Source organism: Lissotriton helveticus, chromosome 9 (genome assembly GCF_964261635.1).
Source record: "Lissotriton helveticus chromosome 9, aLisHel1.1, whole genome shotgun sequence".
In the NCBI taxonomy this organism is placed as follows: domain Eukaryota; kingdom Metazoa; phylum Chordata; class Amphibia; order Caudata; family Salamandridae; genus Lissotriton; species Lissotriton helveticus.
Window position 1 is genome coordinate 957,078,880 of NC_136070.1, and position 26,578 is coordinate 957,105,457.

The 26,578-nt window shown below is 49.2% G+C and overlaps 1 protein-coding gene across 1 annotated transcript in view; it reads left to right on the forward strand.

Moving 5' to 3' along the window:
* TRAIP (TRAF interacting protein) overlaps positions 1–26,578 on the forward strand; it is a 185,639-nt gene that overhangs the window by 89,793 nt on the left and 69,268 nt on the right. The window contains exons 4-5 of the mRNA XM_078661235.1: positions 6,025–6,064; positions 25,728–25,855. Coding sequence (XP_078517361.1) covers positions 6,025–6,064; positions 25,728–25,855 — 168 coding nt within the window. The remainder of the gene's footprint in view (positions 1–6,024; positions 6,065–25,727; positions 25,856–26,578) is intronic.

Sequence of the window (26,578 nt, forward strand, 5' to 3'; positions counted from 1 at the left end):
TGGAGTGCAGGTCAGTGCAGTGGAGTGCAGGTCAGTGCAGTGGAGTGCAGGTCAGTGCAGTGCAGGTCAGTGCAGTGCAGTGCAGGTCAGTGCAGTGCAGGTGAGTGCAGTGCAGGTGAGTGCAGTGCAGGTGAGTGCAGTGCAGGTGAGTGCAGTGCAGGTGAGTGCAGTGCAGTGCAGGTGAGTGCAGTGGAGTGCAGTGCAGTGCAGGTGAGTGCAGGTGAGTGCAGTGGAGTGCAGTGCAGTGGAGTGCAGGTCAGTGCAGTGCAGTGGAGTGCAGGTCAGTGCAGTGCAGTGGAGTGCAGGTCAGTGCAGTGGAGTGCAGGTGAGTGCAGTGCAGGTGAGTGCAGTGCAGGTGAGTGCAGTGCAGGTGAGTGCAGTGCAGTGCAGGTGAGTGCAGTGCAGGTGAGTGCAGTGCAGTGCAGGTGAGTGCAGTGCAGTGCAGGTGAGTGCAGTGCAGGTGAGTGCAGTGCAGGTGAGTGCAGTGCAGGTGAGTGCAGTGCAGGTGAGTGCAGTGCAGGTGAGTGCAGTGCAGGTGAGTGCAGTGCAGTGCAGTGGAGTGCAGGTCAGTGCAGTGCAGTGCAGGTGAGTGCAGTGCAGGTGAGTGCAGTGCAGGTGAGTGCAGTGCAGTGCAGTGCAGGTGAGTGCAGTGGAGTGCAGTGCAGTGCAGGTGAGTGCAGTGGAGTGCAGTGCAGTGGAGTGCAGGTCAGTGCAGTGCAGGTCAGTGCAGTGCAGGTGAGTGCAGTGGAGTGCAGTGCAGTGGAGTGCAGTGGAGTGCAGTGCAGTGGAGTGCAGGTCAGTGCAGTGCAGTGCAGGTCAGTGCAGTGCAGTGCAGGTGAGTGCAGTGCAGTGCAGGTGAGTGCAGTGCAGGTGAGTGCAGTGCAGTGCAGGTGAGTGCAGTGCAGTGCAGGTGAGTGCAGTGCACTGCAGGTGAGTGCACTGCAGGTGAGTGCAGTGCAGGTGAGTGCAGTGCAGGTGAGTGCAGTGCAGGTGAGTGCAGTGCAGGTGAGTGCAGTGCAGGTGAGTGCAGTGCAGGTGAGTGCAGTGCAGTGGAGTGCAGGTCAGTGGAGTGGAGTGCAGGTCAGTGCAGTGGAGTGGAGTGGAGTGCAGGTCAGTGGAGTGGAGTGCAGGTCAGTGGAGTGGAGTGCAGGTCAGTGCAGTGGAGTGCAGGTCAGTGCAGTGGAGTGCAGGTCAGTGCAGTGCAGTGCAGGTGAGTGCAGTGCAGGTGAGTGCAGTGCAGGTGAGTGCAGTGCAGTGCAGGTGAGTGCAGTGCAGGTGAGTGCAGTGCAGGTGAGTGCAGTGCAGGTGAGTGCAGTGCAGGTGAGTGCAGTGCAGGTGAGTGCAGGTCAGTGGAGTGGAGTGCAGGTCAGTGGAGTGGAGTGCAGGTCAGTGGAGTGGAGTGCAGGTCAGTGGAGTGGAGTGCAGGTCAGTGCAGTGCAGGTGAGTGCAGTGCAGGTGAGTGCAGTGCAGGTGAGTGCAGTGCAGGTGAGTGCAGTGCAGGTGAGTGCAGTGCAGGTGAGTGCAGTGCAGGTGAGTGCAGTGCAGGTGAGTGCAGTGCAGTGGAGTGGAGTGCAGGTCAGTGCAGTGGAGTGCAGTGCAGGTGAGTGCAGGTCAGTGGAGTGGAGTGCAGGTCAGTGGAGTGGAGTGCAGGTCAGTGGAGTGGAGTGCAGGTCAGTGGAGTGGAGTGCAGGTCAGTGGAGTGGAGTGCAGGTCAGTGCAGTGCAGTGGAGTGCAGGTCAGTGCAGTGCAGGTCAGTGCAGTGCAGGTGAGTGCAGTGCAGGTGAGTGCAGTGCAGGTGAGTGCAGTGCAGGTGAGTGCAGTGCAGGTGAGTGCAGGTGAGTGCAGTGCAGGTGAGTGCAGTGCAGGTGAGTGCAGTGCAGTGGAGTGGAGTGCAGGTCAGTGCAGTGGAGTGCAGTGGAGTGCAGGTCAGTGCAGTGGAGTGCAGGTGAGTGCAGTGCAGGTGAGTGCAGTGCAGGTGAGTGCAGTGCAGGTGAGTGCAGTGCAGGTGAGTGCAGTGCAGGTGAGTGCAGTGCAGGTGAGTGCAGTGCAGGTGAGTGCAGTGCAGTGCAGGTGAGTGCAGTGCAGGTGAGTGCAGTGCAGTGCAGGTGAGTGCAGTGCAGGTGAGTGCAGTGCAGGTGAGTGCAGTGCAGGTGAGTGCAGTGCAGGTGAGTGCAGTGCAGGTGAGTGCAGTGCAGGTGAGTGCAGTGCAGGTGAGTGCAGTGCAGGTGAGTGCAGTGCAGTGCAGGTGAGTGCAGTGCAGGTGAGTGCAGTGCAGGTGAGTGCAGTGCAGGTGAGTGCAGTGCAGGTGAGTGCAGTGCAGGTGAGTGCAGTGCAGGTGAGTGCAGTGCAGTGCAGTGCAGTGGAGTGCAGGTGAGTGCAGTGCAGTGGAGTGCAGGTCAGTGCAGTGGAGTGCAGTGCAGTGGAGTGCAGGTCAGTGCAGTGGAGTGCAGGTCAGTGCAGTGGAGTGCAGGTCAGTGCAGTGCAGGTGAGTGCAGTGCAGGTGAGTGCAGTGCAGGTGAGTGCAGTGCAGGTGAGTGCAGTGCAGGTGAGTGCAGTGCAGGTGAGTGCAGTGCAGTGCAGGTGAGTGCAGTGCAGGTGAGTGCAGTGCAGGTGAGTGCAGTGCAGTGGAGTGCAGTGCAGTGGAGTGCAGGTCAGTGGAGTGCAGGTCAGTGGAGTGCAGGTCAGTGGAGTGCAGGTCAGTGGAGTGCAGGTCAGTGGAGTGCAGGTCAGTGCAGTGCAGGTGAGTGCAGTGCAGGTGAGTGCAGTGCAGGTGAGTGCAGTGCAGGTGAGTGCAGTGCAGTGGAGTGCAGTGCAGTGGAGTGCAGGTCAGTGCAGTGGAGTGGAGTGCAGTGCAGTGGAGTGGAGTGCAGTGCAGTGGAGTGCAGTGCAGTGGAGTGCAGGTCAGTGCAGTGCAGTGCAGGTCAGTGCAGTGCAGTGCAGGTGAGTGCAGTGCAGTGCAGGTGAGTGCAGTGCAGGTGAGTGCAGTGCAGGTGAGTGCAGTGCAGGTGAGTGCAGTGCAGGTGAGTGCAGTGCAGGTGAGTGCAGTGCAGTGCAGTGCAGGTGAGTGCAGTGGAGTGCAGTGCAGTGCAGTGCAGGTGAGTGCAGTGGAGTGCAGTGCAGTGGAGTGCAGGTCAGTGCAGTGGAGTGCAGGTCAGTGCAGTGCAGTGCAGGTGAGTGCAGTGCAGTGCAGGTGAGTGCAGTGCAGGTGAGTGCAGTGCAGTGCAGGTGAGTGCAGTGCACTGCAGGTGAGTGCAGTGCAGGTGAGTGCAGTGCAGTGCAGGTGAGTGCAGTGCAGGTGAGTGCAGTGCAGTGCAGTGCAGGTGAGTGCAGTGCAGTGCAGGTGAGTGCAGTGCAGTGGAGTGCAGGTCAGTGCAGTGGAGTGCAGTGCAGTGGAGTGCAGGTCAGTGCAGTGCAGTGCAGGTGAGTGCAGTGCAGTGCAGGTGAGTGCAGTGCAGGTGAGTGCAGTGCAGTGCAGGTGAGTGCAGTGCACTGCAGGTGAGTGCAGTGCAGGTGAGTGCAGTGCAGTGCAGGTGAGTGCAGTGCAGGTGAGTGCAGTGCAGTGCAGGTGAGTGCAGTGCAGGTGAGTGCAGTGCAGTGCAGGTGAGTGCAGTGCAGGTGAGTGCAGTGCAGTGGAGTGCAGGTCAGTGCAGTGGAGTGCAGGTCAGTGCAGTGCAGTGCAGTGCAGGTGAGTGCAGTGCAGGTGAGTGCAGTGCAGGTGAGTGCAGTGCAGGTGAGTGCAGTGCAGTGCAGGTGAGTGCAGTGCAGTGCAGGTGAGTGCAGTGCAGTGCAGGTGAGTGCAGTGCAGTGCAGGTGAGTGCAGTGCAGGTGAGTGCAGTGCAGGTGAGTGCAGTGCAGGTGAGTGCAGTGCAGGTGAGTGCAGTGCAGTGCAGGTGAGTGCAGTGCAGGTGAGTGCAGTGGAGTGCAGGTGAGTGCAGTGCAGGTGAGTGCAGTGCAGTGCAGGTGAGTGCAGTGCAGGTGAGTGCAGTGCAGTGCAGGTGAGTGCAGTGCAGGTGAGTGCAGTGCAGTGCAGGTGAGTGCAGTGCAGTGCAGGTGAGTGCAGTGCAGTGCAGGTGAGTGCAGTGCAGGTGAGTGCAGTGGAGTGCAGTGCAGTGGAGTGCAGTGCAGTGGAGTGCAGTGCAGTGGAGTGCAGTGGAGTGCAGGTGAGTGCAGTGCAGGGGAGTGCAGTGCAGGTGAGTGCAGTGGAGTGCAGGTGAGTGCAGTGGAGTGCAGGTGAGTGCAGTGGAGTGCAGGTGAGTGCAGGTGAGTGCAGTGCAGTGGAGTGGAGTGCAGGTCAGTGCAGTGCAGTGGAGTGCAGGTCAGTGCAGTGGAGTGCAGGTCAGTGCAGTGCAGTGCAGGTGAGTGCAGTGCAGGTGAGTGCAGTGCAGGTGAGTGCAGTGCAGGTGAGTGCAGTGCAGTGCAGGTGAGTGCAGTGCAGTGCAGGTGAGTGCAGTGCAGGTGAGTGCAGTGCAGTGGAGTGCAGGTCAGTGCAGTGGAGTGCAGGTCAGTGCAGTGGAGTGCAGGTCAGTGCAGTGGAGTGCAGGTGAGTGCAGTGGAGTGCAGGTGAGTGCAGGTGAGTGCAGTGCAGTGGAGTGGAGTGCAGGTCAGTGCAGTGGAGTGCAGGTGAGTGCAGTGGAGTGCAGGTGAGTGCAGTGCAGGTGAGTGCAGTGCAGGTGAGTGCAGTGCAGTGCAGGTGAGTGCAGTGCAGTGCAGGTGAGTGCAGTGCAGGTGAGTGCAGTGCAGTGGAGTGCAGGTCAGTGCAGTGGAGTGCAGGTCAGTGCAGTGGAGTGCAGGTCAGTGCAGTGGAGTGCAGGTCAGTGCAGTGCAGGTGAGTGCAGTGCAGTGCAGGTGAGTGCAGTGCAGTGCAGGTGAGTGCAGTGCAGGTGAGTGCAGTGCAGGTGAGTGCAGTGCAGGTGAGTGCAGTGCAGGTGAGTGCAGTGCAGGTGAGTGCAGTGCAGGTGAGTGCAGTGCAGGTGAGTGCAGTGCAGGTGAGTGCAGTGCAGGTGAGTGCAGTGCAGTGCAGTGCAGGTGAGTGCAGTGCAGTGCAGGTGAGTGCAGTGCAGGTGAGTGCAGTGCAGGTGAGTGCAGTGCAGGTGAGTGCAGTGCAGGTGAGTGCAGTGCAGTGCAGGTGAGTGCAGTGCAGTGCAGTGCAGGTGAGTGCAGTGCAGTGCAGTGCAGTGCAGTGCAGTGCAGTGCAGGTGAGTGCAGTGCAGTGCAGTGCAGTGCAGGTGAGTGCAGTGCAGGTGAGTGCAGTGCAGGTGAGTGCAGTGCAGGTGAGTGCAGTGCAGGTGAGTGCAGTGCAGGTGAGTGCAGTGCAGTGCAGGTGAGTGCAGTGCAGGTGAGTGCAGTGCAGTGCAGGTGAGTGCAGTGCAGGTGAGTGCAGTGCAGTGCAGGTGAGTGCAGTGCAGGTGAGTGCAGTGCAGGTGAGTGCAGTGCAGGTGAGTGCAGTGCAGTGCAGGTGAGTGCAGTGCAGGTGAGTGCAGTGCAGTGCAGGTGAGTGCAGTGCAGTGCAGGTGAGTGCAGTGCAGTGCAGGTGAGTGCAGTGCAGGTGAGTGCAGTGCAGTGCAGGTGAGTGCAGTGCAGGTCAGTGCAGTGCAGGTGAGTGCAGTGCAGGTGAGTGCAGTTGAGTGCAGAGTGGTGTGTATTGACAATGTAAATGACAATGCCATTTATTTATGATTTAAAGAAAAAAAAATGTCATGAGCAATGCCAATAGCTCTACCTTTAATGATGCCGAGACCATTGCATTGTAAATGCTTGTTAATTTCATTGCAATGGTCATTGCATTACCTTTTTCATGCATTGAAGTTAGTCTGCTGCTGCAAACTGGCTGTCTGTCCTTGACAGAAATATACAAAGATCCAACTGTGTAACTCATTGACCGTAGAGGAACATTACAATTTCATATGTATATCTGATGTGTTAATGAATCTGGTTCTGTGATCAATTTTATGTGGGTGTAGAAAAGTTGTACTTTCTTTACCAAGTTGCTCTCATTTACACATTTATATTGCTGCTGTCTTTCAGAATGAGCTGGACAAAATTAAATCCCAACTTTCTTCAAAAGGTATGTTTGTAGAACAAACAAAAATTGGATGTGCATACTCGCTCCATTACAAATACAGATATTTACAATGTTTTACATGTACTGACTTGTGTTGGTTAGACTTAATGTTTCAAATTCTTGAAAACGGCATTAAGCTTGTATGGCTGGAACAGCATTAAAGGTCTGTTCATTTTATTCAGGTCTTGGTGATATGAACATGATCCTACAGATAGTTCTGGAGCACTGATCTTTTTGTAAAATTATGATCTGTACATGAAGACTGAAATCACTGCATCAGAAGTTCTGCACATGAAAGTCTGTATTTCTTTACCTCTGATCAAGGTGCTCTGTGCGAACAACCATTTATTGGAGTGTTAACCATTCCATCTGGCTTGTCTAGGTTTATTGGCTTTATTGATTTTTCTTTTTTCTTTTTTTCCACATTTCAAGAGTTTTTTATAAAACAAAAAACATAAGCTGTGATCAACTCTGCCTTTACATATGTGTAAAAATATTTCAACTGGTCCAGTGGCTATGCATATAATAGATTCTGTAGCTTTTACTATTTCATAGTAGGTTGGTTCAAATTCTCACGTTGAGACATCTTTAAGAGCTCTATGTGCAGCTTGCCTCAACCTGACCAAGTATCTGAGAATTGCTGCATTCTGTTCTGTATTGCTCCCGGAGCTGGAATTTCAGATTGATTACCTCTTGCATTGATAACTGAAGCGATCAACACCGGGCTCTGAAGAGATTGCATTGTATTTATTTAAACCAGGTAGTATATTGGCTCGGTAGGCTTTCAGGCCATAAGTTTATGATGACAGAATCTTTGTTCTTTTTCTAACAGTAGGTTCCTAAAGGGGCTGAGCATGTTACTGAGTAGTTTCTGAAATACTGATATTAAGGGTGATATTTTATTTTGCAGAAAAACAAAGTGTGCTTTTATAGAACAATGTGATTGTAATTGGACTCCAAGGTATTTGTAAGAATGTACTCACTATAATATTTTCTGTTAAGTTTCCGTACGTAGGAGGCTTGCTAGTGTGGCCATTTTTTTGTCTGGTCATGGCTGATCTCTAAATTGTTAATGCAGGAGTATTCTCCTAAGGTGTACATTATTTTTTTAGATCAACCCTGGTTTGATCAGACACAGCTTTTGTCTGCGTATTGCATAATCTTTATTTGTTTAGTTTGGATAGGCAAGCTCACTGGTTGCTTAGGGATGTACCAATATTTGCCACATACGAGGGTGCCAAGACAGTCTTGTTTGAGGCCCTTGTTAATAGAGATTGTGCCAGATAATTTGCTATTGTCTCCTAAATTCTGTATTAATCTGTGAGGCTTGTAGAGGTTTTAATGGTTTTCCGAGCAAAACTATTATAATTAGATTCAAATGTTTTGAGTAGAGGACCTCTTTTGTGGAGGAATTTACCATGGAAAATTGGTGGGCTAGGTGCAGAGTGTTTTTTTCCATATTGAAAGTTTTGCCATGCTTGTAGTGTTCATTTTATTTGCTCTAGATTTTGAGTACCGCTCGCTTGCTCTGCTAATTAGAAGTAGGCATCCTTTTTTGTGGAAAGTGTTTGCTTTCAAAGTGGTCTTCAATTTAAAAGCTTTCAAATTGGTTCACCAGGTCATTTGACACAAATGAATAATACAAGATGACCTGTCTTGATTTTGATAGTTGAGTGTAATTGGATTATCTTTTGAAAATGCTGGTAGTCCCATGCTATGGAATGAGTCACGTTGGTGTATCCCCAAAATGTATTTTCATTGGTTGCAGAATTTAGGTATCTGGGATATTTTAAACACTGTCTTAAATCAGGTTTAAAGTATTCTCAGAATTGCTGCACATTAGAGTAAAATGAATGTCCCCTGTGATTTTGATGGTACGTTCGTTTGAGCTTGATTGTGTGGAAGTAAAGTAACAAATGATGTTATTAATTTTTAATTATTTGGGTGTATAGGCAGTGTGCAGCTAGATATTCATAAATGTGTGAGTGAATTCATAAATATTGTGTGAGAAACAAAGCAGTTTTGTAAGGTCATCTGAAGCACCTATTAGATGCTAGTGTCCTCCCCCCCCCCTCCTTTCCTGTGCCTGTTTGGCAAAATGAAAGTTGTTAGTCCTCTGATGGTTTTATCCCGAGGTGATAACATGGTGGCGCAATTACAGAAGCTTTCATAACCTTGTAAATCCAAGTTTGTTTGCCTGGTTCCAGGTGTTTTGCAGGCATACAACCTCAAAATGGAAATGTATGGTAGCTGTAAGGAAATGCCTCTTTTTGTATGGTCTACCCCCTAGTTCGTCGACTGATGCTGCTGGTTTTACGACTCGGAGAGTGCAATGAGGCCTGTCAACCAGACCTCTGTGCCAGTGCCCTGACCCTAAAGAGTATGTCGAATTGGCTGTCCTCAATGAAAAATGGCTAACCTACCTGTAGGTCCCTAGTATATGGTACCCAGGGCTTACAGCACTGTTTGTGCCACCCTCGAGGTACCCCAAGTAAAACGAGTCCCGTAGTCATACACTGCTATCCCATGTTTGTCATTAAAAGCAATGGCAAAACTAGTACATCTCCTGCACATCTGCGTAAAGTTACCCCTCTGGCAGGCCTACCAAGCCCAAAGGCAGGGTGCAACATATGACACAGACAGGACATGTAGTTTACATGTCCTAACAGTAAACCTGCCAAAACACCGTTCTACTGTGGAAACTGTTGGTTGCCTAATTGGCGAGTACAGGATTACATGCTGACCCCTCCGCTGTGCTCCCTCCTGAATGGTGCGACCAAAGTGGGCTCACCAACGTATCGAATAACTCGTTTCATTAAGACTGACTTGTATCTCAAGTCAAAATTGATGTAACTTGTTGCAGTGTGCAGCTTTTACAAAGCTGGCACTTTATTGCCTTAAGAACTCCTGTGCCTTCCTAGGCACACATGGAGCCTGTTCCATGAGAATGATGTCTGCCCTCCTGGAGAGACGTGACAGTGACCAATTTGTTGACTTTACCATTGCTTGCTTGTGGTTGAGTGAAATTGCTGGATGTATTATTGCTTGGAAAATCAATATATACGGAACCCTCCAGTGGATTTTTTTGTTCTAATGTCTAAATTCTCAAACAAATACAGCCTATTTTTTGGGTGTCTAATTCCTTGAGTGTTTTGTCAACTTCTTCAATTGGTTTGGTGACATTTAAATGCTTTAAACTTGATTCTCTATGTAAACCTTGCTGCACAGTGTCACAGCTAATCTAGGTTGAGCTGAGGGTTTTACTGACAAACAACCTTCTGGACCTAAAATGGGTTGGTTAGTGTATTATACTGTGAGGTTGCACAACAAGCAATCAATCATGGGTTTGTATAGCGTGACTACTCGCCCGTAAGGGTCTCAAGGTGCTGGGGTGGGGGTTGCAGGATCCTGTCCATCAAGGAGGAGGTCTATCGAAGAGCCATGTTTTGAGTTCCCTCATGAAGATGGGGAGTAATGTCGTCTGTCTGAGGTGGAGCGGGAGGGCGTTACAGGCTCTGGCTGCGAGGAAGGAGAAGGAGCGGCCACCCGATCTGGACTTCCTGGTGCGGGGGACCACGGTGTGGGAGAGCTGGGGTGATCGTAAGGGCCTTTGGGGAGCATGGAATTTGAGTGGGCTGCTTAGGTATGCGGGTCCGGTGTTGTGGAGGGCTTTGTGTGTGTGGGTGAGAATCTTTTTTTATTTTTTTATTTTTTTATTAGCTTTTTTAAAGTGCATGAACAAAACAAGCATGTCACATGAATCCATCCTCCATACTTTGCCCCCCCCATCCACCCTCCTCCCCCCACCAAACCCATAGTCCCACCAGTATTACTACACTGTAATAAAAAGATGCCCCACCAGTCGCCATATTACACAAATTAGTCAGGGAACATCCCGCATGCAACCAGGATAACGGAGTGACCTGTCCTACTTTCACAGTCCTCCAACCAATCCATAATATCGTCTCCATTTCCCCTATTCTCTGGTGAACTTCTTGGGGCACCCCCTGGCCTTGTAGGTGACCCTTTCCGCTGCCATGTACATGTCTATGCCCCGTCTCCAATCCTCTAGCTGAGGAGGCGTAGGAGCGCCCCGGGCCACGCCCCTTTTAGCCACCACCAAGGCCAATGTTACAAAAATCGGGCGATTCAGGTCCACAACATTCGTTATTCCCAGGAGAACCAATTTGGGGTCCACCGGGAGAACCGTCTCCAGTATGTCACTTAATTCTCCTAAGATCCTGGTCCAGTATCCTTGGATTACACCACATTCCCAAATAGTATGATACATCTCCCTTCACATGCCCACATCTCAGACAGTTAGTATCACTAGCACGCCCCATTCTGTGCAGTCGCTGCCTATCATAATAACTCCTATGCAGAATTTTGTATTGAATGAGCTTAAGGCGGGACTTAATTGCAACTGCCCTGGGGTGCATCAGGGCCGTCTCCCAGTCGAGCGTGTCCATTTCCCCCCAAGTTTTGTTCCCATGCTTCTCTCAATTTCACCAGTCCATCTGGCATATTATTAATCAAAATTTTATAGGTCAGAGAGACTAATTTGCTTGGGACGTACTTCTGAAGTAGATGGCCCTCAAGCGGGGCATGCTCTGGAAGGGGACATGAGCGCCTTCTCTGCCCTCCAAGCATGACGCAGCTTTACATATTTCAAGTATTGGGTGTAATGCAGCCCATGTTCCACCCTCAGCGCCTGGAAGGACTTCAACTCTCCTCTTTTCAACAAGTCCCCCAGTACAGCGATGCCAATGTCATCCCACCTTTTAAACCTCCTCAACTTGTGTAGCTCCTGTAGCCATGCGCAGTGCCATATCGGGGTCTGTTTCGTAGGTTTGTGAGTCCAGCCAATTGCCTTGGTCGCCCTTCCCCAAACCTCCACTGAAACCCGTGTTGCTGAGAGAAGTCTCCCTTTCCCTCTACCCCCAAGATATAATGCAAACCGGTGCGTTGAGCCATCATCCCTCTCTCCAGTCTATACGTGGGGTGATCCGCCGGGGCGTGAAGCCAGTCCTTTATCGGCGATAAGTGTTCTGCCAGTAATACACTTCAATATTTGGCAAGGAGATTCCCCCATTCTACTGATTCCTCTGCAACGTCTCTAGGGCTAGCGTGGGTGAGAATCTTGAAGGTGATTCTTGCCTCTATGGGGAGCCAGTGGAGTGTGCGCAGGTGCTGGAAGATGTGGCAGGTTGAGAATTAGTCTGGTGGCGGCGTTCTGGATGTTTTGTAGCTTGCGGGTGAGGTTTTTGTTGATTCCGGCGTAGAGTGCCACACCATATAACACATCCCATTTCCGCACAGTAGCACATTGTTTTTTGTCTGAAAATATTACCAACCAGCTATGTTCCAAGAGTAGACTTTTTATTGAGCCAGCTGTTTAATGTTTTATACTCTCTTAAGTTATGGTATTTTATCATTAGGGAAGTGATGTTGAGGTTTGCCTATTTGTTACTGTTTCTTTGTTGTGCAATACACCTCGTTGCCATGACCAAACTGCTGCTTCCAAGATAAGTAACTAAAAGCAAATCAAGCAGTGACACAAACCTTTCCAGCTAGTGGTAAGAGCAATATCCTCTTTCTTTTGTTGTCAGGTGATTTCTAATTTAGCAACCATTCTTAATTGTTTTTGTTTTTGTTCTGGTGAGTAAGGTTGCAGGTGAGCCCTGAGGCTTTAGAACGGCTGAATAGCACATCGGTTGAGGCCTAGAGACTGTTATGCCTCATTTGGCAAATAGTAGTTTGTGCTACAGTAATAGGTTGGTCTCTTCTTTAGTGACCACAGGTTAGCTTAGTACTTTCTTGCTTATCACTAAAAAAGGGGCCGTTGAGGGATCTTCTATTGTAGAGCTTAGGAGGTACTAAAAAACTGATGGTTAGTGGGAGCTGATTTATAGCATAGGCTGTAAAGAGGCGCTTCACATCCCTCATAAAATCTACATAGTTGCCCATAACTAGCAACCTTTTCTATATCTTCAACCAGATGACCGTATATAAAGCAACCTTTTTTTCATAGTGGACACTTGGTAGGGCTAAACAAGATTAATGACCTAAAGGTTGCCTTATCCGCTAGATATGGCAACCTGCCACATCGAGTGTCTGAATTCCTGCCCAGGAATTGTAGCTCTATGGCCTGCAATAGCAGTTTTTCACACTGTACCAAGGGGACTTGATCATAGGTTACTGATACGCTTCTAGCTGCAGATTCCTCACCTTTTGTATATTCCATAGGCATCAAACTGGTTCCGGAAACGGTTGAGTAGTACCTCTGCGGGCCGGAAGTTGGTGGCATGCATCGCTACACCAGGGCCTGACTGACTTTAGCTAGGAAATAGGCGTTTCCCGGGAGGCTGGAATGGTGGGGGCCAGTTTTGTAGCAGTGGGGGCTAATTTTGTTACTGGGGGCCAATTTTGCAGCACTGCTGCAAAATCGGCCCCATAGTAACAAAAGCAGCTCTTCACATTTGCCCCCCTCACCCCTTCTGCCCTGATCCACCCTGATGCCGTTCCGCTCCAGAAGGGACTCCAAGCTCGGAAATCATTTCCTTTCTTTCCATGCTTTCAAACGCTACTCTGTAGCATGTCTCCTCTCTTTTGACTACTTGGGTCAGATTTTCTCACATTTCTAACAGTGTGCAAGGGATGTCACTCCGCCCAAAACAACCGGTTTTAAGCCCTTTAAGGACTGTCACCAGCAGATGTCTGTGACAGATCCCCCACCAAGACCTGTGAGGACTGTGTGTGAAACCGAAGACTGTCTAGGTATGTTAGGCGAAACTTTGTTGCCAGGCACAAGAAGTCCCACTCCAAGCCTCGATCATGTCCATGTTCCCAGAGCCACTCTAGGAGGAGGTCTTTGTCACACACCTAATCTGCAGGTAAGCTCTGAAAACAAAGTCAACGTGGTGTTCCGCTTCTTTCAGTCCAGTGATGCAGCGCTTGGTCTGCGACATGCAGCCATGCTCACAATGCATTGCAGCTTGGACACCACAACTCTGTCGGACAGGCTACAGGCACCAGTGTTGCCTTTCAACGTCAAGCTTGGCTGCATTCTTTTGTGTTCTCAAGTCATGTCCAGTCCTCCCTGATGGATATGCCGTTCGATGGAACCTACTTATTTGGAGACAAAGGCTGTCTTGGCCCTTGACTGTTTGAAGGAAAGCAGTGCTCCTGCCTGCATTCTGGGCCCTACTTATCAGCCGCAACACTTCTAACATAGGTGTTGTTGATTCCGCCGCAGCAACCCCTACCGCCAGTCTGTCCCACCCCAGCTGGGAAGCCAGAAGCTTTGGAGGAGAGACTGTGGTGCCCATCTCCCTCTTGACCAAGGTCCGTGTTGTGTCAGTATACACCCAGAGCCCCACCTACCAAACTCCTTTAGTGTACCCTTGCAGAGTTTAAGCACCTGGTGGGAGACTGAATCCACCAATGTTATCCAGTTTAGCAGGTAAACACATCAGACAGGATGAGTGCTCCAGATTGTCCTCAAAGGCTACTCCTTGCACTTCCTTTTTCATCAGCCGTACCTTCTACAGTTCACCAAAAGACTGACCAAGGACCATCTGTCAATTTTGTGGCCGTAAGTGCAAGCCTTTTTGGCAAAAGGCGATATTGGGAGGGTGCCTGTGCCAGAAGTAGGATGTGGTTGTAATTCCCACTCCTTTCTGGTGCTAGAGAAGGTTGGAGGTCTTTGGCCTGTTCTAGACCTGTGCCCTCTACTTCTTCCTCCTCGATGAGAAATTCAAGATTGTCACCCTGGCCTAGGTGTTGCCTCCCTTCAATCCTGGAGACTGGATGGTAGCGTTAGACCTGCAGGACATCTGTTTCCACATTCCAGTCCTGACTGTCCATCGGCACTACCTGCCCTTTGTGGTGGGAGCACAGTTCTCTGTGCTCCCCTTTATTCTCACCGGCGCCCCTCTGGTGTTCACGAAAGTGATGATGGTGGTATCCGCGCACCTTCAAAAGTTGGGTTTGCCAGTCATCCCCTACCGTCATGACTGGCTGTTGAAGGCGGGCTCTCCCCAGGTAGTTGTCGACCACCTCCAGACAACAGAGTACCTTCTGTAATACTTTCTTTCTCATATGCTCCCCTTCATCCGAGCCATCTGGACATGGTTCGGTTTCGTGCCTGTTCCCCCGAATGATCCTTTTCTCTCTGCCTCTGTCCTGGATTTCAGTGAGTTTGAATCTGAGGCTGCTGCTACTAAGGGCCTCCTTAGTCAAGCATTGGGGCTCTTCAGTGGGACTCGAAATCACAGTGGGCCCAGCATAAAGGGGCCCTCTCTGACTACTTGCAGATTTTGGAGGAGACTGCAAAAGATGTGCAGTGGTAGTTACTGGAGCACTATTGGGTCAGTGGCAAACCCTCTTCCTTCCCCTCCCAGAGCTGACAGTGGTGATCGATGGATCTCTTCTGGGATGTGGCGGCCATCTGGGAGAGGTGGAGATGAGGCCTCTGGAATCTAGCGGCGTGCCGGCTCCATATCAGTCTGCTGGAGCTGAGGGCCAGCCGCTTTGCTCTGAAAACCTTTCTACCATCCATCAAGGGGAGGCTGGTTCAGGTGGTCACTCATAACGCCACTGCCATGGGGTACTGCAACTACCAGGGTGGGGATGGGGTCACGGGCCCTGTGCCAAGAGCCCTTGTACCGCCAAGGTATCTTCTTGGTGGCGAACAATCTGGCATGCTCATTGAATGCCAGGGTGGACAAACTCCGCAATCGGTGCTTTGCATATGACTTATGGCAAATACATCCTGAGATTTTGCAAGGTGTTTTCTGTGAATGGGGAGAACCATTGCTCGATCTGTTCGCCACTGCAGAGAATGCACATTCAGCACTTTGGCGTGTTGGAGTTTCCAAGGCGTATCTCCCTTGAAAATGTGTTCTGCTTCAAGTGGAACTCAGGACTCCTGTATGCTTTCCCGCCGATAGCACTGCTGCCCAGAGCGCTCACAAAGGTTGGGACAGACTGGGCCCAAGTCATCCTAGTGGCTTACCATTCTTCAACCAGACTGTCTAGTGAGAGGAGCGCAGGCCCATTGCCAAGGGGAGTAAGGGCATTGTTCTCAGCTTTATGATGCTGACATTAATTTGTAGAGGTGCTTTTCATGACTGCAAAGTGTGCTACCATTGCACTTTCTCTGACCCACCCAGTACCATAGAGTAGGCCTCATCTGCCCAGAAACAGGCTAACAGGGGAGCAGTATTTCTCTTCATCCTAGTCCTTGGATTGATTTTTTTTGCTAGATGCTCTCTGTTTTCAAAGGTTTGTGAGTCCTGGCCACCCAACTTCATGTTGGGGTCCTGTCTGTTTTTCCAGCAGCAGGAGCACCTATTTCAAAATAGAAGCTGACGGTACTGCCAAAAGTGTTTCAGGACATTAATTCCTTTCACTACCTAGTGCCAGATGACTTTACCTGCCCCATTTTGAATCCATCACAACATCAGGCATGGCCTTTGTTGTAATAGATAAAGGAGCTATACTGCCACTGCTAAAGTATTTAAGTGTGAGTCCTGGGGCAAACTGCCCTGGCTTCTCTCTTCTTGTGGGACCTTGGTACACCCAATTTATACTCCTGCCCAGGTTGCCATTAAAGTCCAGATGATATATTTTCTCAATGACCGGAGTGCCACAATTTTTTAAAGGTGTTCCCAAGTCCACCTTAAAAAAACTTGTCTGCGGATTTTATCCGTCCACCGCCGCGTATGTTGAAAAACTGCTCCAGACGCTATTTGTGAGAGGTCCTCCATGAATGTTGTAATGGCTGTGTATTGTGGAACCAAAAAGAAAAAGTTTTTTTTTATATAAATGGGTCCACACTATCTTTAGCTGAAGTAGTGAATCTAATTATTATTTAGTGGTGTGCCAACTTTCATCATCATAATTTCGTAATACATTGAATTTTCTGTATAATGAACTTTCCTACTTTTTTTTGCTCCAAGTATATTCCTAACACTGTGCGGTCTCCAGATAATGGGAATATCCATTACTTGTTTCATGGATCCTTGTATGTAGATGTGCAGGTAGTGATATTTTCATTGTTTAGCGGAGTAGCCTATAGTGTTCGATGAAATAACGTTCCATATTTTTCTTCCAGTTGACACATAGTTCATTCTTTCCTGTTGATAAGCATTTCGTCTTTCGGCGCCAAGGTCTTTGCTTCTATGAGAGGTCATATCAACAGTTTCTAAATAAATTGAAAATAAATGACAATCAGTAGCTCTAGATACATCTCAATCATGTCTTTCACAGTTGCTGGTGATATTTTTTTAGTACTTAGAAGCTTATTACAGGAGTTTATTTGGTGGTCAAACTATTATTTTTTCAACAGACATGTTTATATTTTGGAGAGCTCTCCTTAATTTTGTTTGGCCAGATACGGTCTGATCGCTTTTGCCTAGTGCATCTGGTGTATTTCCAGTGTTTAGCTGCACATGAGTGCCAGAAGGATTATTTAGAAAGTGCAACTGAAGAAGCTTGAAGGAACTGCCATTACTGATGGTGACAATGAAAAGACATACTGAATGCATTTTCTAGAATTATCTTCCTACACCCTCTACTATGGGTAGAATTATTTCAGGATTCTTAGAAACGCATTGGAGGAAGAGGAAGGGACAAAGATGGATTGGAAGAAGTAGGAGTCAGCCCATCAAACCCTCAAACCTTTCACCTACTTGATCAATTTGGAAGTAGCTTGAGAAGACGGGCATAATAGCTTTCAGGGGTATTTCTATTCCATGTGGCTGTTAAATCTTTGATGGTCTGTAGAACTTCACAGAGAAGTGGTCATGTTATCTTCAAGAGCTGCCACAGTCATAGACAGTGTGGAGACCTTCATTTTATATTGTCACTTCATATTTAGAATGAGAAGGCTTCATATATCTTAAACCCATTTCAAAAGAGAATGTCAAAGAGCAGGGATATTATTTTATAATAGATATTACTAGTTTTCACAGGCATAGCGACCAACAGAGCCAATTTTCCTATACCTTGGACTTCTCTCACTGAGCAGCCGTCAGTGAAATGGGGTACAGGTGGACTTGTGAAGCTCCACCTGCTGACTGATTTGGTGATCTGTGCTCACCATGGTAGAGCTGCCACTAAATAGCTGCACCTGCTTGCCATTGGACAGAAGAATGTGAAAGAAAAAGTTATAGATTCCTTACTTTAGAATTACCCCCAGGCGTCAGACTGGATCCAGAACGTTTTTTCGTCAGCAGTTCCTCTGCGCGTCGGAAGGTGGCGTCTGTCTGCTCCGCGTCAGCCGTCGGTGTCATGGTCGCCGGGATGATGTTGCTGTAGCTACTTAGACGCCGCCCTCATGCGCTGACGTCAGTTCTTTCTTTTTCCGCTCCAGCTAGCGCAGATCCGGGAAGAGCGGTACCTCAGTCATTTTGTGACTAAGTTTTTCTCCAAGCAGGTGCATGAGGGATGCCTGGTTTTAAGGCCTGCAGTTCCTGTAACCGGCTGATGTCTGTGACCGATCCCCACCGCTTGTGCCTCTTTTGCGTGGAGCACGACCACGACCCCAAGTTGTGTTCCGACTGTCAGTTGTTGACGACGAAGGCTGTGCGGGAGCAGTCCCGAAAGTCTGCTCCACGTCGTTCAAGGTCCGGGTGGAGGGACACGTCTCGGAGCCATCGCCATTATGATAAGTCATCGAGATCTTCACACACTTGGTCGGGTAAGTCGAAGCATAAGAAGTGGAAGAAGCATCGTCGCTCTTCGACTTCTCCTTGTCAGTCGGCCGATCCTACGTGGCCCGCGGTTGGTGCCCCGCCCGACGGGTCGACTCTGAGCTTCCCTCCCTTTCTGGGACCCGGAGCGACCCCAGCGACCCCAGCCTAGCTTTGTACTTTCTACGAGGCGATGCATGCCATCTTTGGGCGAACCGACCCCACCGGCGCGCCTTCGGGCCTGCAGACTCGGTTGGGGGGGGGCCAAGGTCCTCGCCGCCGGCTACTTCTCCGGTGCTGTAGGCGGGTCTGGCGCTGCAGACCCCCTTGCATCTGGGCCTGGATCTGGATCGGTGCCGGTTGACCTCACTACACCTCCAACGGCGCCGCTTCCTCTAGCACTACTACCACGTTCGTCGCCGGTTGGCTCCCCGGCTGGCATCGCCCCCGGCCTCCATCCCGACGTGGACACTGAGCCGGCCCGGCGCTATCGGTTCTTCTGTCCCTGTGTTCGACCCTGGCCATTTTCAGCCCGATTGGCAGCCAGAGGAGGACTGGGAGGGGTCAGGTGTCCCTTTAACTGACCAGCTTGATACTGACCAGGGCTGGAGAGAGAAACTGGGGGATGCCAGTGGTCTTCACACTTCACCCGACCGTGGCATGTTGTCTCTTCCTACCGTGGCTACGGAGGAGGGAGCAAAGATTAATTCCCACGTGGCCTTAATTACTTTACAAATGTCACAATTTCAACATTCAGAGACGTCCTTCAAAACATGGCAACCAATTATGTTATTTTCGGTTTTTTAACTTTTATTTTTTATTTTATATTCTTTTTACAAAATTATTTTTATGCTTTTTTCTTCTTTTGAATTCATTGTAATCATTTCTCATAAAAAACAATACATTGATTTAATTAACCATACATCTAATTCACTCTCACCATTGCCTCATACATACATACTCATACACTTCACATTCAGTCTTTATTCTGTGTCTAAGGAGTCACAGATTTTACTATGAGCGGTCACGCTAGGTCGACGCGTTTCGGTGGGTTAAGACCACCTTCCTCAGGACCTTTAGCAGAACAAAGTTCGTCTCAACACTTTTTTTGGACTCTGTATGGATATCCTAGCAGCAGATTAGGGAATGATCTTTATCTCAGTTTTCGCTCCTCAATAGATAAGGTATCTGATCCTAATATAAAAACCTCTTTGGTAATGTTTTTATTTCAACTCGATTTTAAGACAGTTGTTCTCCTTATTAGATATACATCACAGTCTGCAAATTATCTTGTATATAAATGTTGTCTCATAGGTATTCTTGGGTTCAGTGGCGGGATGACTTCAATTTCTCTAGGTTATCACATTATTCCAATTTGGAGCATAGAGACTAAATTACAGTTCTCCGCGTTTTGCAGTGAATGCGTCTCCCGGAGGAGGGAGTGTCATATGCTGTGGTGTTGCATAGGGCGGCCGAGGTTCTCAACCTCGAGCTTTCTACGGTGGTGGTCAGTACTAACCTCCTGACTGAGGTGCTTCAACCGGCAGCGAGCTCTTTGGAGCCACTGTTGACGTTTAATAAGGCCCTCACAGACGTCCTTTTGGGCATGTGGTCCAGGCCCAACACGAGGGCTCCTATGGACAGGATGATCTCCTGATGCCACCACCTGGCTCCGGGCGACCCCACTATCTTCCCCCAACACCCCACCCCGGAGAGCTTGGTGGTCCAAGCCGCCAAATCCAAAAGCGCCTTACCTACCTCTCCACCTGAAAGGGAATCCAAGAAGCTCGAGCATCTTGGCAAGAAAATGTTCTCTTCCGACAGCTTAGGACTGCGGTCCTTAAACACTGCCTGTCCCTTGGGCCATTATTTGCACTCCGTGTGGGATACGGTGGCGCACGTGCTGCCTCAGTGTCCGGAGAAGGCTGTCACCGCCGGGAGAGATGCAGCAAAGTTTACAATACGTTGTGGGCTGGATACCGCCGACTTTCTTCGCAGGACTATTTCGACACCTGTAGCGCTTCGCCGCTATGCTTGTTTGAGGTCTACTGGCTTTTCAGGGGATGTCCAGAACACCCTGATGGACATGCCCTTTGATGGCTGTTGTCTTTTCGGCGACAAAGCAAACACCCTAGAGCACTTCAAGGACTCACGGGCTACGGTCCTTGGACCTCTCCTCCCATCCGGCGCAGTCTGCTTTTTGCCCCTTTCGTGGCTATGGAAGGGGTGCCCCACCACGTCCCACCCAGGGCCACAGGCCGCAGCAAGTTACCCAGCCTTCGCACGGGACGTCGGACGTGGGAACAACCGGCGAGGTTCCGGGGCCAGCGGGCAGGCCGGTCCACCAACCACCCTCTGCAGCAGCCTCCAAACCCTCCTAGTCCGTCCTTTCAGGTCCATCAAACGCCAGTGGGCGGCAGGATTCACCATCACCTCCCTCACTGGCACACCATCACTTTGGACAGGTGGGCTTTGCAAATAGTCCGAAGGGGCTACTCCCTCCCCTTCACTACTACCCCTCCAGCCATGCCACCGTAGTCCCACCTCATGTCGGAAGATCACCTGGCCCTTCTCCAGCAAGAAGTTACGGCTCTCTTGGCCAAGGGAGCCATCGAGTGCGTTCCTGTCCCAGTAGTAGGTCGTGGTTGTTACTCCCACCACTTTCTGGTTCCCAAGAAGGACAAGGGCCTGCGTTCTATCTTGAACCTCAGGGACGTCAATCGCTTCCTCCGGAAGGAGAAGTTCAGAATGTTGATGCTTGCTCAGGTCAGGTCTGGTCTGCCCTCGACCCGCAAGACTGGATGGTAGCGTTGGACTTGCAGGATGCTTATTTTCATATCCCCGTCCTGCCGGCCCACCGGCATTAACTGTGGTGCGCGGTAGGCCATGAGCATTTTCAGTTCACCGTGCGCCCCTTTGGTCTTACCAGCGCCCCTCGGGTGTTCACGAAAGTGATGGCGGTGGTCTCAGTTCATCTGCGCAGATCAGGGGTTTCAGTCTTCCACTATCTCGACGACTGGTTGTTGAAGGCGGGCTCGCCCCAGGCAGTCGTCTCCCACCTCCAGACTATGGTCGACCTCCTGCATATGCTGGAGTTCTCCATCAATGTGCCGAAGTCGCACCAGATTCCCTCTTAAAAGCTCCTCTTCATCAGAGCGGTTCTGGATACGACACGGTTTCCTGTCTATCCTCCAGAATAGAGAGTATGGGATATTCTGGCTATGATTCTGATCTTTCAGCCTCTGTCCCTGGTTTCGGTCAGAATGAACCTGAGGCTGCTGGGCCTCATGGCCTGCTGCATCCTGCTGATCGATAATGCCAGATGGCATATGCGGGCACTGCGGTGGGACCTAAAGTTCCAGTGGGCACAACATCATGGGAATCTGTCCGATTGCGTTCAGATCTCGGAGTACACTGCTCGACAACTGCAGTGGTGGCTTATGAACCAGGATTGGGTCAATGGCAGATCCCTCTCCCTTCCCCAACCAGACCACACTGTGCAGACGGAAACTTCCCTTATGGGATGGGGCGGCCACGTGGGAGAGGCGGAGATCAGAGGCCTCTGGTCTCCGGTGGAGTCTGGGCTTCACATCAACCTTCTGGAGCTCCAGGCGATTCATTTTGCACTAAAGGCATTCCTTCCCCCTGTCCGGGGAAGAGTGGTGCAGGTGTTCATGGACAACACCACCGCCATGTGGTATTGCAACAAACAGAGCGGGTTGGGGTCATGGACCCTATGTCCGCCTCTGGACATGGCTGGAACATCAGGGCATTTCCTTGGTGGTTTAACATCTGGATGCTTCTCTGAACGCCAATGCCGACGAATTAAGCCGCAGGTGCATGATGGATCACGAAGGGCGTCTTCACTCTGATGTGGTGCAAGGTCTCTTTCAACAGTGGGGAGAGCCTTGGTTAGACCTATTCGCCACCGAAGAGAACGCGCAATGTCCGCAATTCTGCGCGTTGGAATTTCCAAGGCAACACTAGCTCGGCGACACTTTTCGCCACGAGTGGAGTTGCGGTCTGTTGTACGCCTTTCCGCCTATACCACTTCTGCCCAGTGCTGAAGAAGATCAGGCGTGGCCGTGGCCGAGCCCAAGTAATTCTTGTGGCTCCGGATTGGACACAAAGAGTCTGGTATCCCAAGCTGGTCAACATTGCCATCGATCCTCCGATCAGACTGCCTCTTCAGGAGGATCTTCTGCCGCAGCAGCAGGGGACGGTTCTCCACCCGAACCTGTCCAGTCTGCACCTGCTTGTGTGGAGATTGAGCGGCGGCAGTTGACGTCTTTCGACCTGCCTCCCTAAGTCTGTGATGTAATCTTGGCAGCCAGGTGTCCCTCCACTAAGACGGTATACGCCTGTAGGTGGAACAAATTTGTGGCAAGGTGCACAGCAAAGGCTGTGGGTCCCCTTTCTGCCCCTCTTTCTGAAGTACTCTTGTTTCTTCTCTCTTTAGCCCAGCAGGTCTCTGCTCTGGGCACTATCCAGGGCTATCTTTCAGCCATCGCTGCCTTCCTTCGGTTGCCAGATCAGCCTTCCCTTTTCAATTCCCCGGTAGTTAACCATTTCCTCAAAGGCTTAACGCATCGGTTTCCTCCATTCCTCTTCATTATGCCTCAGTGGGACTTAAACCTTGTGCTAACCTATCTAATGTGTGCTCCCTTCGAGCCACTGCATAGCTGTCCTTTACGCCTGCTGACTCTTAAAACCTCTTTCCCGGTAGCCATTGCCTCTGCTAGAAGAGTGAGTGAGCACCAGGCTCTTTCTTCAAAACCTCCTTTCCTTTCTGTTCATCCAGACCAGGTGGTTCTCCGGACCCGTCCATCCTTCCTTTCAAAGGTGGTCACTGCCTTTCACATCGGGCAGACCATTACTTTGCCCACCTTCTTTCCGTCTTCATCCTTCAAGGAAGAAGAGAGGCTCCATCGTCTCGACCCAAAATGTGCGCTTTCCTTCTATCTGGATCGCACACAACAGTTCCGGGTGCGCACAGAAGGGGCCATACACAAACGCACCATGTCTCAATGGATCGTGTTGTGTATTAAGGCTTGTTACTCTCTAGCTATAAATTAGCCTCCGGTCGGGCTACGCACTCACTCCACCAGGGCGACGGCAGCCACAACTGCCTTGTGAAGGGGAGTGCCTCTGAATGACATCTGTCAGGCAACCACATGGGCATCGCGAAACACGTTCACCAAACACTACTGTTTGGACTGCCAAGTCCGGAGAGACGGCTTCTTTGGCTGTTCTGTTCTTCAAGACTTTCTGGTGTGATCTTGGTTCGCAGACCCTCCACTGGGTTTGGTATTGCTGGGGTATCTATTCTAAGGTTAGGAATCTATAATTAACGCGTTTGTCAGATGCACAAGTTACTTACCTTCGGTAATGATCTACCTGTAAGAAAAATTACTTAGTTATAGATTCCTTACCACCCCACCCATCCTCCCTGTTCTGGTAACTGATTTCTAGGGTTAAGGACATCCTTTCATGGCCCTAGTTTTGTGCACCAATGGTCAGTGTCTTGCATGGCTCTGCGTTTCTGGCACGAAAAGTCGTGTACAGAACGGACGTCAGCGCGCGAGGGCGGCGTCTAAGTAGCTACTGCGAGGTCATCACTGCGACGGACGTGGAGCTGACCGACGCCACCTTCTGACGTGCAGAGGTACTGCTGACGAAAAATCTTTCTGGTCCAGTCTGACGCCTGGGGGTAATTCTAAGGTAAGGAATCTCGAACTAACTAATGTTTCTTACAGATATATCATTACCGAAGGTAAGTAACTTGTGCTTCAGCAGCTCACCCAACCAGCAATACCGTGTATCATGCAGGGTAGGGCACAGAGGGCAGTGGATGCCTCTGCACTAGCTAGTTGTCACTTCTGAAGATGCCACCATGCCTCATCGTCTTAACCACCGTAAATTGGGTGGTCACCGTTTCGGCTGCAGCAGCACAAGAGTTCTCAAGATCATGAGTGCTCCTTTTCAACCGTGGTCCATGAAAGGTGGTCTGTTGGGGTAGAAGCAGCCTAATTGCCTTCTAATTAAACTCCTCTGTAGGAGTTGCTTAAGAGTGATAGTGTTTTGCACACACAAGGAGACAGCCAATTAAAATTGTGTTTGAAGACAATGACGTGCAAAGTATGCATCAAGATCTAGTGTTTGGCATAGCTTAGGAAGCATTCTTTGGACAAATCATTTCTCATAAAATGTGTATGTTGCAAATAAATAGTCACCTGCTAACTTAAATAAGCTTATGTTTAAAGCATAGGGTAGCTTATTACCGATGGTTTGTGGCTAATCTCACCCTGCGGTCCCGAAAGTGTTAACATGGGTATTTATAGTGCCCCATTATAAGTCGAATAGGTGGTCGGGATGGTTCCATTGATGAAAGCCAGGATAGTGCACCACACAATGTAACACATTTAGTTTGTTCATCACTTCTTGTAGCAAGGAAGAAGCACCTTAAATCCATGAATAAGGAGTCCAGTTTGCAAAAGGGGTTCTTATGATTATTATTTATTGCTACACTCCACAGTGCATTTCATTTTAAATCTGTATAACAGCCTGAGGTGTGCTGTCTTAATCAAATGTATTTTATTGAATGTTGTTTTTTAAACTGTCAAATATTTAACGTTTGTATAGACGAAATGTTTAACAATAATTACATTCTTTTTTTAAGTGAAAAAAATCCTCTTCGAGATCTGTCCAACCTGTCTCTGTTGTGGCTCACTTCACAAACGATCAGTGTAGATCAGCCCCACTGAAGACTCAAAAATAGTAGCACTGCACTGCTGTTCAGTAGTGTTGGAGTTAATCGTTGCTCAAAAGATTACTTTTTAACCTTCTTCCTATAGTACTGTAGTAGTGGACTTGGGGGTCTCATGAGGGTGGCACAGCCGTTTGTTGTGCACCATTGCATGCACAAGGCACCCACAAGAGAGGTGTCCCTTCCAGTCAAATAAAATCCCTTGAACCATATACTGAAATAAGCCACACCAGAATGAGCTTCATTTCCAATTAACCTTTTTAAGTAAACCGACCCCAACAGCTCATGGTGCTACATGGCGTTCATCTGCATTGTCCCAGATAGAACTGCACTTATTCATTAGACATTATTGATTTTATGAAGGCCTTTTGCCCATGTATTGTGCTTCTTTTCAAAGGAATAGAATACATAACGTGAAACAAAATTAGAAAATGAACATGTTGAAGAGCCAAGTTCTAAAATAGACCCACACGTGTTCTTTAAGAATGACAGGAGAGCGTAGATGCAGCTTTATCACATTCTCGTGAGAACTCCAGAGTTTAGAGATCCGACACCAGAAGTACCTCGGGCCACAGGGAGGACCATGGGTGAATCATTCAGATCTTGGAGCGGCAGCAAAGATTGGAGATATCCAAAGGCTGGAGAAGGAAAAAGATGGGGGGAGGCTGATGCTAATCGGATAGGAAAGTGTAGAGCTGTGAAAACATAATTGGGTTGTAAAGTGAGACTCTAATAGTGATGTAAGATTTGAGCAAGAAAAAATAGCTAGCATTAAGAGAGCTTAATGGCGAATGGGCAAGTTGAATGCATATTGAATATTGTAGTGTGCTTGGGTAGGAAGACCGTCTAGAAGCAAGGAGAATGGGTCTAGTTGGGAAGACAGAAGTGTGAGGATAGGGTTTTTATTTGCTGGAAACTTAACAATGTTTGCAGATTTTGTAAAGCTAGGACCTGCAAGTACATTAGATTTAGCTTTTTGTTTATTAAGTCTCATTGAGCTTCATAAACAGGCAATGTGTGGGGGTGGTATTTGTTCACTGAAACTAGTAAATCTGCCAGCTATTTTTCTTATTAGTTTGTCTTCAGGTCAGCCTTGGGCCAAGCTGAAATTGTACAGTACCTGCTTCAGCCCAAATATATTTCACTCATGTAAAGTTTTCTCTTCTTTCTATTTTTGTTTTTTCCTGACTTGCCTTTTTTTCAGAAAAGGAGAAGCGGGATTGCCAGTCCATTGTGGACATGCTAAGGGAAACTCTTGATGTTCGGAATGCCATGATCCAAAGCCTACAGAAGGAGATCGCAGATACAGGAATGCTGTGCGCCACACTCAAGGTAATCCAAATGGCAATCAGTTAATTTAATTTGAATACAAATACTGTCTAAAGTGTTAGCAAGATGTTAGTCTCACACACCACTCTAAGAATAAGTAATTCCATTCCGGTCTCCTCCCTGATCACGTCCGGAGAGGAAATGTTGACCTTCATCCTCCTAACTGATGTATCAGAAAGACATAGAAGAACCCCTTCATATTTCTGGTGACATCTGGCTTGGGACTGTTAGACAGTTGCCCCTCGTGTACATGTTTTGTTCTAATCTTTTTTACATAGTTTTGAGGCAGTATTGCCTTACACTTGAATCCCGTAACCCAGACTATCCTATCTTATTTTGCTACTCAAAAGATTGCTGAACATTGTTAAGCAAGTCACTGATCTGAATGCTTTCGAGATTTTTTTATATGCTTATTAGTATTTCACATGTATATCTTGCATTACATAGATCCTGACATCTCGGCCATACAATCTAAAGTTTTGAAAACCTATTACAAGTGGCATTATCCCAGTAGAGTAATAATTCACAGTATTTAGTGGTAATCGCAGCAAACACATCACAAAATAAACCATCAAACAACAGCACATTCTTATTTTGCATGGAGTAATTCATCACAAACTGTGTCATAATTCCTAGTTGGATTTATCAGTAGGAAAAACTGCGGGCTCTAAATACTGATACCATCAATCAGACCTGACCGGGAGACCTACCTGCTGGACACACGCT